The 16,840-nt window shown below is 38.9% G+C and overlaps 1 protein-coding gene across 1 annotated transcript; it reads left to right on the plus strand.

Annotated features, from left to right (window-relative positions):
- The first annotated feature begins 11,821 nt into the window (after positions 1-11,821).
- On the plus strand, positions 11,822-12,830 carry LOC121754427. Its single transcript, XM_042149788.1, has 2 exons — positions 11,822-12,211; positions 12,291-12,830. The coding sequence occupies exons 1-2, from the start codon at positions 11,822-11,824 to the stop codon at positions 12,828-12,830; spliced, it is 930 nt and encodes a 309-aa protein (XP_042005722.1).
- The last annotated feature ends 4,010 nt before the right edge of the window (positions 12,831-16,840 follow it).

Below are 16,840 nucleotides of genomic sequence, written 5' to 3' on the forward strand. Positions count from 1 at the left end.
GGTGGTATGGGAGAAAGCCCACGTGACTGGTGTGTCGAGATGATTTCGGTCCACACATGCAAATTCCTTTCCACTCTCCTCGATCATCGCCTTGAAACAACACCAATACCTCTTTCATTAAACCCCTATACAAATATATCAAGTTGAATAGTAAATATAGACAACTATATATTGTTTATTCAAATCAAGTTGTAATATTTTTTTACATAAATTGTAATTAAAATCATGAAAATGAGTGATATAATCTTGGATGACACAATTGACTTGCAACATATTTAGTCATAAATAATGTCTTTTGAAGTTAATATCTAATTTTTTTCTATTTAGTTGGATTCTTAGATTTGGCGTGGTCTAGTACTCTAATTAGTGATATTATATAAACCTATATGTATTTTATTTCAATTAAGATATAATAAATAATTTTATGTAAATTAGAGTGTAAAATCATGAAATTGGTGTAATATATATAGAATTATAATCAATGTAGAACTAATTTATAGCGATTGTCGAACCCTTCATATGTAGTTTGTTTTAGTTTATTTTAGAATATTTTTAGATTATTTTAGCTTATTTTTATATTGTTTTACTTCATTTTAGAAAGAACTAGTATCACATCCGTGCTATGCCTGAATCATTTTATTTATATCAAATTATGATTTATTTAGAACAATTTACAATATCATTATATTGGTCTAAAATTATAAACATATTTAATAATAAACGTGTACAATAATTCATTTGATAAAAGTAGTTAATTTTATTAAAACAGAGGTGTGATATACAAAATTATGAGTTTAGTATAATTTGTGTAAAAAGTTTGAGATAAAATAATTTTATCATATAAGGATAATATTAATAAATGTGCATAAAAATAGAACAAAAATTATAGCTATAGAAAGTTTAATTTCAATGTACATATTTATATTTTTAATAAATATTATCACAATTCAAATTAATTATTTATATTTTATTCATAGAAACTTATATGTGCATTTAACTTTTAATCCCTTCGTCCTATTACATGTGAAACATTTTTTTGGGCGCAAGTTATTAGGAGTGAAATAAAAGTAGAGAGAAAAAGTAAGAGAGAAGATAAAGCAAGAGAGAGATAGAGTATTTTTTTTCCATAAAAGAAAATTTCTCACTTATAATGGGATGATCTAAAAAAATACACATCAATTATAATGGGACATAATAAGTATTAATTAAGATGAAAGTTAGTTTATTTCAACAAATAACCTTATACATGCATTTAACATAATAATTAATAGTATAATTAATGAATTCTAAAATGACTTAGATTTTCAATCATAAGTGAAACAATATCTGCTTATACTTTATACATATCGTTATACCTAACATTTATTAGAATTTTATATGTACATCTAATTTATGATTAAGATGAGATAAATTGATTTTTTTTAACTTTATGCATAAAAAATCGAAACAAAATTTTTGGCATAATTTTAAAATTATTACTCCCTTCGTTCCACAATAAATCACATTATGCCATTTCGGTCCATCCTGCATAAGAGTCACATTTCACTTTTTACATAAATAGTAAGTAGGTCTCACATTCCACTAACTCACTCCACTCACATTTTATTATAAAATTAATATAAAAAAATTGGCTCAATATTCCACTAACTTTTCTACCCCTATTTTCTATATTTTTAAAATCCGTGCCCACACTAAATATAACTCCAATTGTGGAAAGGATGTAATATAATGAGTTCATGTTATGTCTTCCAAAACTCCTTATATATGTGTATATACATCCAGGGGTATTGTGACACCGGTTTTAAAGTGACACACAACGTAGCATGCAATCTTCGATACATAGGCAAACAACTCAGTATATGGTTCCCAACAATCTGCAATACGAAATCAGAGGACTATGGTGACACCATAATTAAAATGACAATCTAGGCAAACAATCTGCTATACATAGGCAAGCAATCTGTGATACATATGCAAACAACTCGACATATGGTTCTAAGAAATCTGTGATACAAAATTAGAGATAATCAAACAAATTACTATACATAAGCAAGCAAGTCTGCCACGTAACAGGCTAAGATTGAATCTGCTCCTATATCTGAAAATCCCCATTGATGACATGTTGTCATTTTAAATATAATTATCATTTTAATACAATCTTATACATCTTATCCATAATTAAGATGTTCATAGGCATATAAATAGCAAAATCAAGAATATTGACCGGACATGGGCAGAAACAATTTTCTTACTAAGGGCACACACAATGGGGCACCCGAAGGCGGCCATCGTCCTCGGGCGCGGACGATGCCTCCATTGTGAGTGCCCGCCATCGTCTGCGCCCTACGCCCACGCCCGATACATCGTCCGCGGAAGAAGCGCGGACGATGGCCTATCGTCTGCACCATCGGGCGCCCCATTGTGGGCTAGGCGGACGATGACACATTTTTTTTTTTTTTTTTCTGAATTTTGTCTATTTACCTCGTTTCCCATTCACTTGTTCATACGAACATCTCGCCTCTCTCATTTCGCTCATCTCTCACATTTCTACCTCTCTCGCATACCAAAATGAACCACGACTTGTGGGTTACAAAAGATTTGTTACAAAAGATAAAGCATGTAGTGCAGAAGATTTGTGGGTTATTCCAAGAGTTTGATGCAGTAACAATTCATCATGTGCATGGAGAAAGGAATTTTGTTGCCGATTTTTTTATCACATTTTGCTTATAGTTTTCATAGAGGTGTTCATGTTCTTGAGACGCAACCTTTAGGTCTCAATAATTGATTGCTTCATGATAGATTAGATATTTCATACCCTCGTTAGTTTGTTTTGTTTACCGGCATTTGCCGCTTTTATTACAAAAAAAAAGAGTGAACTGCATGAAATATCCCTAAATTTTGCACTTGTTGCACCTGTGACCATAACAAAAAAAATAGTACCAAAGGATCCTAACAAAATATACAATCACAAATGAGGTTTTTTTAGACGATAACACCCAGAGGCCCTTAAAGGGCATTCTTGTCAAATCCCCCTCAATGATACACCGCCGGCCTGCATGCAACCTGCTGCAATTTCTGTTCCTCACACAACTACTAGGGATTTGACTTAAATCTGCTTTTTTCCTCATTTGGTGTACAATGCAGCAAATTAATACTTGTATCAAATAATCAAGAAGATACTACAAAAATAAATAAATATTTTATTCACATACATGAATCAAAAAATTACCATTTTGTAATTTTTTTAAAGTAGTTAATATTTGAATATCCAAAAAATTCTCAATTCTAAATTTTAACATCTTAAACTCAAATCAAATTAGTAGATAAATAGTCGACCAATTTATCTAAAGAAAATAAAACATTTAATATATTATTACAAATAGACTTATCAATTTTTTTTTGTAAATAATTGAAAATATTGTGAAAATAAATAATGAAGCTAGCACATGAATTCATACGGGTAACAAAAATCTAATTAATACGTACCTACTAATTTAAAATATGGTACAATATAAATATATATTTCAGAAAGACTATTAAATAATACTCCCTTGGTCCCACATAATTCGGGTCAGTTTGACCTGACACGGATTTTAAGAAATGTTGTTTGACTTTGATTTAAATGAATGTAGGTGGTGAAAAAGGGGTCCCACTTTGTTTCTTTTTCTTCTATTTTTATGGAAATCTTGCATTAGTGATGATTTGATGATAATTAAAATTAGAATGTTCAATTGTTTAATTGTAATTTGTGTTTTACTGTGCACAAAATTAAACCCCTAATTGTAATTAGTGTTTTAATGTGCATAAAATTAAATCCCAGGTGCTCAATTCGGCAGCTCCAGATTACACACATGCACAGATTTTTTAAACCGAAATGCCTCTTCCATACAACTCCACACACTACAAATTCTCAATGAGAGTATAATCAATTTACAGTTGGGGATTTCTGGGAGGGAAATCCCAAATCCCACTAAACTTAAACCAATTTTTTTGGAGGGAACTTACTCCAACAGTAGGGAATGGCCAACTACCACTACCTAAAAAGGCCTACCTACTCAACAAAAGGGGATTTGTAGAAGTATTGCCCTCAGAAAATTTTCATCATATGGCTATGGATTCTGCTGCTGGAGACAGTGTCGGAGATATCGCCGGCGACAAAGACTCGCGCATCGTAGGAGTGGACACCAAAAATCTGATAGCTCAAAGGCTGCTATAATTGAGCCATGAAGGTAAAGTAGCATATGGAGGTTTTGTGAAGACTGTTGGTTTCTGGGGATAACAAGAGATAAAAGTCGGGCGTAATACAACCCAAAAGAAGGAATACAAAAGAGGAAACTGAACTAGAATGAGATTACAAATGGAAAAACGAAACAGTAACCGTGAATAATGTTTAAGCCGAGTCGAGGAGGCCTCTTCCCGCAAGACGAGATACGCCCCGTTAGTGCTCTTCGGTTTGGCGTGTGGTCCCCAAAGGTAAAACGGCTACGTCTCTATTGATGCAGCACCGCAATCAGCAGAGCTCCGGCGAACTGGATGGAGGAGAGGGCAGAGCTTCGACAGAAAGACAATGCAGAGAGGGAGAGAGCTTATGGTGTAATGCTTGTGAATGATGTAGTAGCTAATACAGTGGAATGGTTAGCCTATTTATAGGCCGAGCCACCATGCAGGGTCAACCAAGCCATGAAGGCTCATCATGGCAGATCCGTAACCGCCGACGGTTACGAGCGTGTGGCAGAAGTGTGCCATCCGTGTGTGGAGCGGTGGTCTAAAAAGAATAGTTTGGGCCAAGCACCAAGCCCAAAGACCACCCAAAGACCAATTGCCAAGATCCAAGTCCAAGTCCAAGATCAAGATCAAGATCGGGCCCGGGCCCAAGGCCCGAGGCCCGCGGCCAGCGACCGCGACCATGACCACGAGCACGAGCACGGGCTCGGGCTCGGGCGGGCGGCGGCGGCGCGCGTGTGCGCGCGTGTGGGCTCTTTCACCCATCTTGGTCCACTATAATTATTAAGTAACATAAAGTCACTTAATTTATACACATTAAAAGATGTGTTAATCCTCCAATGTGGGATAATTAACACTAGTTAATTATTCCCTAAGCTCCAACTCCAAGCTTTAATTAAAAGCTAATTATGCCCAACTTTAATCCACTATTTCTCAGTCACCGGAAATCGGATTTGAGAAAGTGAATTACTACATTTATCTACGTAAAATGTAGATCGACGATATGTCATTTAATTTCACAAAATTAAATGTCTCGTCACATTTATTATTTGGTCAAAATCCATTGACCGGGCATATGTTAATCCATGATTTTTTTTACAATCCCCCACATGAGTGAAAATAGCCGAATGCATATGCATGCAGACACAAGCTCAACCCTCACGAGGTATATAAGCATAAGGATAGGTAGTCGTTGGCTTTGAACCCTCCATAGTCGACACCATCGGATACACAGGCGGCTTAGTAGCGCGATGCTTTGAACTAATCCCCCACGGCATGCACCGAGACAATGGTGTTAACGCTTAAACACCTCAACCTCATCCGTTCTCATGTTTTGTGTCCATTGCGGTCTTGGACACCACTTTGGATTCATAAGTGCGTTTTATGAAGCGACCACACTTCGCACTTATATAGGTGACTCTTACTCAAGTACCTTGCCATACTTGGTCTCTTTGAGAACTCCATCTCTTTGAGATTCTTAAGAACCATTAGAAGTCAGAGACTTGGCCTTTACCACTAGGCAAGTTCTCCAACACTCTATTGCTCTCTAGAGAATAGATATAGTTGAGTGTTTCTCATGAACTCTCATAGCTTAGTTGTCCCTTTGAACCAAGTTCTTGGGATCTCCAGTCATCATGGTTGGGTTACCACTATGATAATTCTTTAGTTTGTGGATTTCAAACCCATTCCCTCTAGCAACTTATTCATTTGATCACGGTTTAACCCTTTGGTTAGCGGATCAGCTAGATTATCTATTGACTTCACATAGTCAATTGTAATCACGCCAGTTGTGATCAAATGTCTCACGGTGTTATGTCTTCGACGTATATGTCGAGACTTACCGTTATAGAAACCATTGTTTGCCCTTCCAATAGCCGCTTGGCTATCGCAGTGGATTAGCACTGGTGGCACTGGCTTAGACCAACATGGAATATCTTCAAGGAAGTTCTTAAGCCACTCGGCTTCCTCACCCGCCTTATCTAAGGCAATGAACTCTGATTCCATTGTTGATCGGGCTATACATGTCTGTTTTGTGGATTTCCACGATACAGCACCACCCCCAATAGTAAAGACGTATCCACTTGTTGAAAGTGAGTCTCTATTATCGGATATCCAATTGGCATCACAGTACCCTTCAAGTACCGGGGGTATCTCGAGAAGTGTAGCCCAAGATTTTGAGTATGTTTTAAATATCTCAAAACCCTCACAAGAGCTCTCCAATGCTCTTTGCTTGGATTGCTCGTGTAACGACTCAACTTGTTCACGGCACAAGCAATGTCGGGTCGAGTGCAATTAGTTAAATACATAATGCACCCGATGACCCGTGCATACTCTTCTTGTGCAACGGGCTCGCCTTTGTTTTTGCTCAAGTGAACGTCGAGTTCAATTGGAGTCTTAACCGGCGCGCCATCATAGGCTTTGAATTTATTCAATATCTTCTCAACATAATGTGATTGTGTTAAGATGATTCCATCAGTCGTCCTTAGAATCTTCATTCCAAGAATTACATCGGCTAGACCCATGTCTTTCATGTCAAAGTTTCTCTTTAACATGGCCTTTGTACCGTTAATTACTTGAGTGTTGCTACCCAAGATTAACATATCATCAACGTATAGACACACTATAACATGACCGTTATTAGTGCTCTTGATGTAGACACATTTGTCGCACTCGTTGATTTTAAACCCGTTTGATAACATTACATTATCAAACTTCAAGTGCCATTGCAATGGCGCTTGTTTTAATCCATATAAGGACTTTACGAGCTTGCATACCTTTTTCTCTTGTCCAGGTACTACAAACCCTTCGGGTTGCTCCATATATATTTCATCTTCTAATTCACCATTTAGAAACGCGGTCTTTACATCCATTTGATGAATCTCAAGATTGTGCAATGCAGCAATAGCGAGAAGCACTCGTATAGATGTAATCCTTGTTACAGGTGAATAGGTATCGAAGAAGTCATGTCCTTCCTTTTGTTTAAAACCCTTTACTACTAGTCGGGCTTTAAATTTATCCACTGTTCCATCGGCCTTAAATTTCCTTTTAAGTACCCATTTGCAACCTAGAGGTTTCGCACCTTCAGGTAGATCTACCAACACCCAAGTGTGGTTTAGCAAAATTGAATCAATTTCGCTTTGAACAGCTTCTCTCCAATGCAGCCCGTCTGGGCCAGAAAAGGCTACTTTTATCGATGTTGGTTCTTCATCCAACATGAAAGCAATGTAGTCAGGACCAAAAGTTTTTGGTGTTTTGACTCTATTACCACGTCTTAGTACTGTATCTTTTGGATCGGGCCTTGCACGCTTGTGCGATTCAGGTTCCGTATCCGCTGATTTAGAACTAATGGCTTCTTCTTCCACTGGTTTAGAACTAGTGGCTTCTTCTTCAATTCTTGTCTCAGAATTGGTTACGACCTTTTCTTTGTCTTTGCAAGGAAATGTATTTTCGAGAAATACGGCATTCCTTGACTCAGTTGTTGTCCCTACTGTTATAGTCGATATTTCGGACTTGTGAACAACAAATCGATATGCACTACTATTAAGTGCATATCCAATGAAGATGCAATCAACCGTCTTAGGTCCGATTGTAACTTCTTTGGGCAGAGGAACCATCACCTTCGCCAAACACCCCCACCCCTTGAGGTATTTGTAGGATGGTTTCCTTCCCTTCCACAACTCATAAGGAGTAACATCCTTTCCTTTGAGAGGATCTTATTCAAGATATAGTTGGCTGTCAAAACAGCTTCCCCCCACATGTTATGTGGTAATCCTGAAGTCAGAAGCAGTGCATTCATCATCTCTTTTAGAGTTCGATTTTTGCGTTCTGCAACACCATTAGATTGTGGTGAATATGGAGCAGTTGTTTGATGAATTATACCACTTGCGTTGCATAACTCCTCAAACGGGGCTACATATTCGCCTCCTCTATCGCTTCGAATCATTTTGATTTTACAACCAAGTTGATTCTCAACCTCGTTCTTATAATTTTTGAACGCTTCTATTGCTTCATCTTTACTTCTTAAAAGATAAATGTAGCAATACCTTGTGCAATCATCTATGAAAGTGATAAAGTACTTTTTACCACCTCTAGTTTGCACCATCTTTAAATCACATACATCCGTGTGAATTAATTCAAGGGGTTTTGTGCTTCGTTCAACCGAATGAAACGGCAACTTAGACATTTTTGCTTCAAGACAAATTTCACATTTATCTTGATTATCTACTTCATTAGCCTTTAGTAAATCTAAATTCACTAATCTTTTAATGGCTTTTGAATTTACATGTCCCAATCTACAATGCCACAAATTTGAAGACTCGGTCAAATAAGAGGAAGTAGATGCTTTATTATTATTAGCCAATGGCTTTGGAACACGCAGTGTTGCTACACTAAGCTTGAAAAGTCCGTCGGTTACATAACCTTTTCCGAGGGACTTCCCAAACTTATACAATGCAAACCTATCGGATTCAAATACAAGTTTAAAACCCTTATTCACTAGTATTGATCCTGAAACTAGGTTCTTCCGGATGTCCGGAACGTGCAGCGCATCCTTCAAGGTGATTGAGACGCCAGACGTCATCTTGAGGATTACATCACCAACTCCGAGGACTTCAGACGAGGCTTGATTCCCCATGTTTATCTTTCTCCCTTCAACGTTGTTGTAGGTGGAGAACATACTCCTATCTGCGCAAACATGTGCAGTAGCGCCGGTATCAATATACCAGCCACCCTTGTTGTTGTTAACAAGGTTGACCTCTTCAGTGACCACAGCAATGAGGTCGTTTTCATCCCAGTCCTTGAACTCCTTCTCAACGACGTGGGCAGCCGGCTTCTTCTTCTTGCTGCGACAGTCTTTTGCAAAGTGGCCTTGTTTGCCACATTTGTAGCAGTCGCCTTCAAACTTCTTTGAAGGCTGCTTTCCCTTCCCTTTGTCACTTGGACGGTTTGGGCGAGGGCGTTTGTTGGAGGGACCGCCCCGCTCCAACAGATTGGCTTTGGCTTCATTTGGGGTGAATCCCTTAGCCTTTTGATCGCTCTTGCGCATATCTGCCTCAATGCGCAACTTCACGATCAAGTCTTCAAGGGTCATCTGCTTTCGCTTGTGCTTGAGATAACTCTTGAAGTCCTTCCAACTTGGAGGGAGCTTGTCAATGATCGTGCACCTTAGGAATTTATCGGGCAAGGTCATCCCTTCAGCCACTAAGCAGTGGATGATCATTTGGAGCTCTTGGACTTGCTCCATGATGGGTCGAGAGTCGACCATCTTTTAGTCCATAAACTTGGACGCTACAACCTGTTCAGTCCCTGCAGCATTATCTATGCTATATTTCTTTTCTAGGCTTTCCCACATTTGTTTAGATGTGGTTACATTGGAGTATACATTGTACAAACTATCATCTAAAGCACTTAGAATGAAATTTTTACAAAGGTAATCTCCTTTCCTCCAAGCTTCATAATCTGCCATGACTTCGAGCCTAGTCTCTTGGTCGCTTGGTGCGGGCGGCTCGTTTTCAGTGAGAAAGTTGGCGACGCCCAATGTTGTCAAGTAGAACAACATCTTTTGATACCACCTCTTGAAGTCTGATCCTCCAAACTTGGGTGGTTTCTCGGCAGGTAGCATCATTCTTGGTGCCAAAGGTGCCGCAGTTGGTCCTTGGAAGGAACCAATTCCGTTGCCCCCGAAGGAGCCAACAACATGGTTGGGCATAGGGCCCCCACCATTCATGTTAGGCATAGAGCCCACCATAAACGTACTATCCCCGAAGGGACTAGCACTCGCATGAGACCCGAAGGCCCCAGCATTCGTGTGAGGCCCGAAGGCCCCAACACTCGATCCATTAAAGGATCCGAAGGAACCACTAAAAGTGGAACCAAGGGGTTAACGAACTCCCAAGGGGTTGTTGATGAAGAGGGATAGCGCCCAGGAGTGGGCATCATCGTCGGAATTGACGACGTATTAACCGGTCCAGTGGTCGCCATGGTGGAAGGAATGGCGGCGGTGGTGGCGACAGCAGTGGTGTTAGATTCCGTCGACATCTCCAGCAAAGGTGTTTTAAGTTTCGAAATTATTAAGTTCAGTTTAAAAGGTCCAAATCCCTTCAAGGCAAGTTATCTCGTCTTGCGATTGTTGGTTTCTGGGGATTACAAGAGATAAAAGCCGGGCGTAATACAACCCAAAAGAAGGAATACAAAAGAGGAAACTGAACTAGAATGAGATTACAAATGCAAAAACGAAACCGTAACCGTGAATAATGTTTAAGCCGAGTCGAGGAGGCCTTTTCCCGCACGACGAGATACGCCCCGGTAGTGCTCTTCGGTTTGGCGTGTCGTCCCCAAAGGTAAAACGGATACGTCTCTATTGTTGCAGCACCGTAATCAGCAGAGCTCCGGCGAACTGGATGGAGGAGAGGGCAGAGCTTCAACAGAAAGACAATGCAGAGAGGGAGAGAGCTTATGTTGTAATGCTTGTGAATGATGTAGTAGCTAATGCAGTGGAATGGCTAGCCTATTTATAGGCCGAGCCACCATGCAGGGTCAACCAAGCCATGAAGACTCATCATGGAAGATCCGTAACCGCCGACGGTTACGAGCGTGTGGCAGGAGTGTGCCATCCGTGTGTGGAGCGTGTGGATTTCTCACGTGGCAGCCGTGACTGTGCCTCGCTTGACGACGTGTCAAGCCACTTGGATTGCTGACTCGGCGGTGGTCTAAAAAGAATAGTTTGGGCCAAGCACCAAGCCCAAAGACCACCCAAAGACCAATTGCCAAGATCCAAGTCCAAGTCCAAGTCCAAGTCCAAGATCAAGATCAAGATCGGGCCCGGGCTCGAGGCCCGAGGCCCGCGAACGCGACCACGACCACGAGCACGAGCACGGGCATGGGCTCAGGCTGGGGCGGGCGGCGGCAGCGGCGCGCACGTGTGCGCGCGTGTGGGCTCTTTCACCCATCTTGGTCCACTATAATTATTAAGTAACATAAAGTCACTTAATTTATACACATTAAAAGATGTGTTAATCCTCCAATGTGGGATAATTAACACTAGTTAATTATTCCCTAAGCTCCAACTCCAAGCTTTAATTAAAAGCTAATTATGCCCAACTTTAATCCACTATTTCTCACTCACCGGAAATCGGATTTGAGAAAGTGAATATACTACATTTATCCACGTAAAATGTAGATCGACGATATGTCATTTAATTTCACAAAATTAAATGTCTCCTCACATTTATTATTTGGTCAAAATCCATTGACCGGGCATATTTTAATCCATGATTTTTTTACAAAGACAGCAAATGACTTTGGAGTGAGTAGGAAGACAGTGCATAGAATCTGGGCAGAGGCCAGCAACCAAATCCAGCGTGGAGTACCTGTGAGCATAAAAGATCGTGTTAAAGGATTCAAGCGCAAAGATAGAGTTCAACTTGATTCAAACAATGTAAGAGCTCTTTCATTCCTTGAAAGATCTACCATCCGCAAGCTGACTGTCAAACTAGATTTAAGTAAAAGTGCAGTGGGCAGGAAGGTGAAAGCAGGGGAACTGAGGCCACACATAAATGCTATGAATCCCCTACTTACAACCGCAAACAAGTTAGCAAGAATGAAATGGGGTCTCATTCATGTGCAGCATGTGGTGCACAATGGTATGCTCAAATACCACACAATGCACAATGTAGTGCACATTGATGAAAAATGGTTTTTCATCACTAAGACTACGGATAGATACTACCTGCTGCCAGATGAGGAAGAACCATATAGGTCATGTAAGTCAAAGCGGTTTATCACAAAGGTGATGTTTATGTGTGTTGTGTGCAGACCATACTTTGGAGAAGATGGAGATGTCATATTTGATGGAAAAATAAGCATCTTTTCATTCACAACAAAAGAACAAGCACAGAGAAAATCCAAGAACAGAGCAAAAGGCACCTTGGAGACAAAGCCAATTCCATCAGTGAACAATGCAGTCATGAGATATTGCCTTATTCAAAAGGTACACTGTTTTTTGTTCCTTTTTTTATCCAAATATAACAAATCATAATCCAGACTTCACATAAGCAACACTTATGCAGATCATACCAACAATCAAGGCTAAATGGCCAGATAACATAAGAAAGGAGATATTCATACAACAAGATAATGCAAGACCCCACATAAAGCATGATGATGCAGAATTTCAGTCAGTTGCAAACACAGATGGGTTCAAATTCCATATCATTTGCCAACCAGCGAATTCCCCAGATTGTAATGTGTTGGATTTAGGTTTTTTCAGAGCAATCCAGTCTATACAAGATGACAAACTGGCTAGGGGAGTGGATGACTTGTTGAGTAATGTGCAAAGCTCTTTTGAAGAACTTAGTGCACAAACACTCAACAAAGTTTTTCTGACTCTTCAAGCTTGCTTAATAGATATTTTGAAAGTGGAAGGGGGAAATGGCTACAAAACTCCACACATAAACAAAGACAGGTTGTCAAGGCTGGGGATAATTCCACACACATTGGAGGTTGAAGACCATGATGTCAAGGCTGCAGTGGCATACCTCAAACAGACAGAAAATGATGCCGTCACATCATATGACATCTCAGCTATCTGTAGAGCTGTAGGCTTCTAATTTCAGTAAGTAGGAAGCATTTTTTGACAGTTGGGAGTGGAAGCCTCAAGATTAGGTGTGGCTTATGCTATCAACTGTTTTTGACATCTTTTATAAAGCCTCCAAACCTACATGTGTAGGGGTGGCTTCTAAAATCCTAATCCCTCAGAAAACTGTCATCATAGGGCAGCCTCCAAACCATACATGTGTAAGGGGTGGCTTCTAAGGCTGCCTTACTAACAAAACAGCCTCATAACCATGTAAAGGGGTGGATTTTGTAATGTCAGTGTATGGTGTTTTTGAAACATTTTCCTTCAGATATTGGTGTTTATATCAACTCACAACTGAGCATCCTAACCTAATAAGAGGGGTGGCTTAATAATCAACCACTATCAGTAATAGCAACAAACAACAAATCATCACAGGGCTATGGAGTGTACATGGAACAGATCAGTTATAAGCAACACAATTAGCATCATCTCAATATCAGCATACAACACATCACAAGGAACCACAACCTCCAATCCCACACAAACACTCCAACAACCACAGACTCCATCCCCCCAGCCTCCAATCCCCACAAACACACCAACAACCACAGACTCCACCCCACATAAACAACCACAGCCCCAACTCCACACAAACACACCAATAGCCACAGCCTCCAACACCCATAAAAAATAACAGCCTCCAACCCAAACACACCCACCAACAACCACATACTCCACCCCACACACCAAATAACAGCCTCCAACCCAAAGAAACACACCAACAACCATAGCCTCCAACCCAACAAAAAACCACAGCCTCCAACCTAAGTAAAAACCACAGCCTACTACCCAATTAAGAAAACAACCAAATTGAGGGACAACGTACTTAGATTAAATCTAAAATCCCATGCAGCAAAATAGCAAGAATCTGCCTCGAAGTCAGAATACACGATGGGGCGGCTTGAGCTGGAACCGTGGGGAGGCTAGTTGCCCGTTGTAGGGGGTGGCTGGTGGTGGTGGCTCGTTGTAGGGGGTGGCTGGTGGTGGTGGCCCATAGTAGGGGCAACCACAGTCATCGTACTTGATGGCGGAGTGAGAAGGCCACACATCTACGGTTATGACGAAATCAAGTGGGGTTTTGGGGACAACGATGTCAATTGGGGATCCGGCGTCAAAGGCGGAGTCAGAATCCCATAGATGCTCCGGCGTGTCTGGGACGGCGAGATCGTCCAGATCGACCGATAAAAAAACCAGTAGGAGAGTCGGGATAAACATCCATCGCAGTAGGAGCTCTCGAGGCGGTAGATATAGTGGAAGGGGAGTCGATTTGTGCGGAGGTGGTGGAAATGGTGGAGGAATCGGTGTAGATCTAGGGTTTTCAGAGGGAGTACTAGGAGTGGAAGGGGAGTCGAGTTGTGTGGAGGCGGTGGGAATTGTGGAGGAATGAGTATAGATCTAGGGTTTTCAGGGGGAGGGAAGGCGAATTGGAATGAGAGTCGAATTGAATGGGGGAGACGTCTGGGAGGAGTAAATTGGGGCCTTGAATGAATTAATTGTGTGTTTTGGGTAGGCGATTGTAATTAGGAAGGGTATAATTTTTTGTCATAAATGGATAATTTGAAGTGGGACAAATTATGTGGGACAAACCGAAATGGAAAATTGGGACGAATTATGTGGGACGGAGGGAGTAGTACTAACTTGAAATCTCATTCAAAATTTTGTACATTCCCTAAATGAAAATTTAAATTTGAACGCATTACATTTTTAGAGAGAGAGATAAATTAACTCTTCAAATGCACATCATAGGATATATGACCCTTACACCTGCATGATTTGACAAAACTCTGCGTATGAATGTAGAGTAGGTGAGCAGGTAGGCGGTTATTAGACAATATTGTCCTTCAAGCCATTTGGATATTTTCGTCCGAAAAGTGGCTGAAAAACCTCATTCGTGATTATATATTTTGTTTGGATCATCGGGCGCTAATTTTTTTTATTAGGGATCACGGGTGCAACAAGTGCAATTAGGGATATTTCATGCAGTTCACTCAAAAAAAACGTGATGGATTGTTTAATAGTGACACTAAATTACATTTTTACCCTTTATTTATTGTTAATATTTCATCAATTTGTTCTACCTCATCTCTTTGGAACGATGACCTCAATTCTCATCCCTTTCATTTTCAGAACATTTCAACAGCAGGAACAAAACAAAAAATTACCCATATTATTAACAATTCATGAGAAGGAACAAAACAAAAAAGTGCTCATCTACCTCAATAGACCAGAAACAGGAGCAAAACAAAGAAAAATCAATTTTAACCCAGAATTCTAATTTGTTACACTTCTGCACCCAACACCATAGATTTTCTCTAGCTATATTCGAGATGGAATCTCAAATTATTATGCAAAATGAAATCTCAAATTATTAAACAAAAGCATTTCACAAACTCCATCAAATACTATTACATATTGTTACAATCCAAATTTCATAACATTCTGATGAACAGTCAGTCGGATTTCCTCCTACCAATTACTTTGTGGATCATGCACTTTCTTCTTTCCATTAGCAATTCTGGAGATAAAATTAGGATAATTGACAGCAAAGGAGTTAAACTGAGTGGAGTGAAAATTCAGAAAATACTCACCAATTTCAAACAATATTTGGTGCGTTGATTCATTGTTTGTTTGGAGGATTTTTTTTATTGTTTGTTTTTACAAAGATTTTTTTTAAGAGTCTTTCATTTCAAGAGATCCTTCTTATTCCTCTATAAATTTTAAGAGTATCTTAAATTCAATTAATTTTTAATATTCTTGTGATAATTAGCATTGATTTTAGAATAAAAGAGAAGACTAAGTGAAACGTTAATTCTATTCTTATAAAAAAAATTATTTTATTTTATCATAACATTCGTAATGGCATTTCTGCATTTGTCTTAAACATTCCCTTTATATATTTATAGATTTAAATACAATTATTTAACTAGATCCTCAAAATTAATATAAAGAGAAATCTGTGATGAAAATAAAGAACATCTAATATGTGCCCCTCTTTTTAATATTACTACTAAATATAGTAAAAGTCAAAATTGGTTCTGAACATATGGTCATTTTATGATTTTTGTCCCAACATTAGGTTTTGAATTGTTGCATCCCAAACATTTTAACTCGGATCATAATCGGTCAAAAATTAACGGTTCCGTCAAATTGTAACAGTCAACGTCTTTAAATTGGATTTTGACCTAATTACAATCTTTAAATGTGATTATTTACTCCCAAATTATATCCTTAATTATTATAAGTATTTTATCATTTAAATCGTATTCTCTCTTCTCTCTCCCATTTCTTCCTCAATTGATTCTCTCTTTACGAGTAAAAATTACATGGTACATCCATACCAAGTTGGCATAGTGAGTTGGTGTACCTCACCAATAACTCATTGACAAATGGAAGTAAAAAAGGGCCACATGCCACATCACATGAATATCAATTCAATAAATCTAATTGCACAAAATGGACATGTACTCCCTCCGTCCCACTAAAGATGACCCACTTCTCTTTTTGGTTTGTCTCATCCAAGATGACCCATTACTATAAATGGAAACACATCTATCTCTATTTGATTCTCTCTCTCTTACTTTACTCTCTCCACTTAACACACAAAATAAAACTGTATAAAACTTCGTGACACTCAAGGAATGAGTCATCTTCCATGGAACGGAAGGAATATTATTCATGGAAACTGGCATTATATTACTACTATTAAATTGGAAAATATTACAACTCTCTGATAGTAGTTCTATTTTGATGTAACCAAACTTTTCGGTAATCATAATAATATTTTCCAGTTTGATTTTTTATTTTCTTATTTTAAAAATTTCTTGAATTTTTTTACATGATAATAAGAAAATATTGAAAATTATAATTGATTTATTAATATACTACCAAATTATAAGTTACAGTCAATTTATTTGTGTAAAGTTTTTGTTTATATATAAATACAAAACAAGAAAAAAAAAGGTCTTATTCATAAAATCTCAA

Source organism: Salvia splendens, chromosome 11 (genome assembly GCF_004379255.2).
Source record: "Salvia splendens isolate huo1 chromosome 11, SspV2, whole genome shotgun sequence".
Taxonomy (NCBI): Eukaryota; Viridiplantae; Streptophyta; class Magnoliopsida; order Lamiales; family Lamiaceae; genus Salvia; species Salvia splendens.

Excerpts from the sequence above, each read along its gene's own strand:
- LOC121754427 (XM_042149788.1), top strand. The coding sequence starts at position 11,822 with ATGAAATGGGGTCTCATTCATGTGCAGCATGTGGTGCACAATGGTATG. Across the intron at positions 12,212-12,290 it reads GATATTGCCTTATTCAAAAG|ATCATACCAACAATCAAGGC; the intron begins GTACACTGTTTT and ends ACACTTATGCAG.